Source organism: Nannospalax galili, unplaced genomic scaffold (genome assembly GCF_000622305.1).
Source record: "Nannospalax galili isolate Female #2095 unplaced genomic scaffold, S.galili_v1.0 scaffold525, whole genome shotgun sequence".
Classification (NCBI taxonomy): Eukaryota; Metazoa; Chordata; class Mammalia; order Rodentia; family Spalacidae; genus Nannospalax; species Nannospalax galili.
The window spans coordinates 378,367-379,157 of record NW_008353937.1 but is presented as its reverse complement, the minus strand read 5'-3'; the positions used below and the strand labels follow the sequence as shown (position 1 = coordinate 379,157).

The 791-nt window shown below is 62.2% G+C and overlaps 1 protein-coding gene across 5 annotated transcripts in view; it reads left to right on the top strand.

Moving 5' to 3' along the window:
• The window catches only part of Adgrb1 (adhesion G protein-coupled receptor B1), a 71,038-nt gene that overhangs the window by 67,960 nt on the left and 2,287 nt on the right, over positions 1-791 (top strand). For all 5 annotated transcript variants that reach the window (XM_008851043.2, XM_008851044.2, XM_008851046.2 and 2 more), the window contains one exon: positions 276-791. This exon is cut by the window's right edge and continues 188 nt beyond it. In XM_008851043.2, the coding sequence (XP_008849265.1) occupies positions 276-791 (516 nt within the window). The remainder of the gene's footprint in view (positions 1-275) is intronic.

Here is a 791-nt window from a genome sequence, read left to right as displayed (position 1 = left end):
AGAGAGAGAGAGAGAGAGAGAGAGAGAGAGAGAGAGAGAGAGAGAGAATCATTGGTCGTCTTAGGAGGCAGGCAGAGAACCCCTGGACTAACCTCACTGGAGAAGGCAAGGAGCCTCCATGTGTCAGGCAAGGGTCTGGAGCAGATGCCAGGGCTGGTGTGGGTCGGGACCCAGGCGGCAGCAGTGGTGGCCAGGCTGAGCCCCTGCTTCTGTGGACCGTCCCGGCCACTCTGACCTCCGCTTCCTATCTGCTGTTGCTTCTGCCGCCCCCATAGTGCTGAACAAGGACATCGCAGCCTGCCGCACAGCCACCATCACAGGCACCTTCAAGCGGCCATCACTACCTGAAGAGGAAAAGCTGAAACTGGCCAAAGGCCCGCCCCCCACCTTCAACAGCCTGCCAGCCAATGTGTCCAAGCTGCACCTGCATGGCTCACCCCGCTACCCTGGGGGACCCCTGCCCGACTTCCCTAACCACTCACTTACCCTCAAGAAGGACAAAGCCCCCAAGTCCTCCTTCATCGGTGATGGGGACATCTTCAAGAAGCTGGACTCAGAGCTGAGCCGGGCCCAGGAGAAGGCTCTGGACACGAGCTACGTGATCCTGCCCACGGCCACGGCCACGCTTCGGCCCAAGCCCAAGGAGGAGCCCAAGTACAGCATCAACATTGACCAGATGCCCCAGACCCGCCTCATCCATCTCAGCATGGCACCTGACGCCAGCTTCCCCACCCGCAGCCCCCCTACCCGCGAGCCCCCAGGTGGCGCACCCCCCGAAGTGCCCCCTGCCC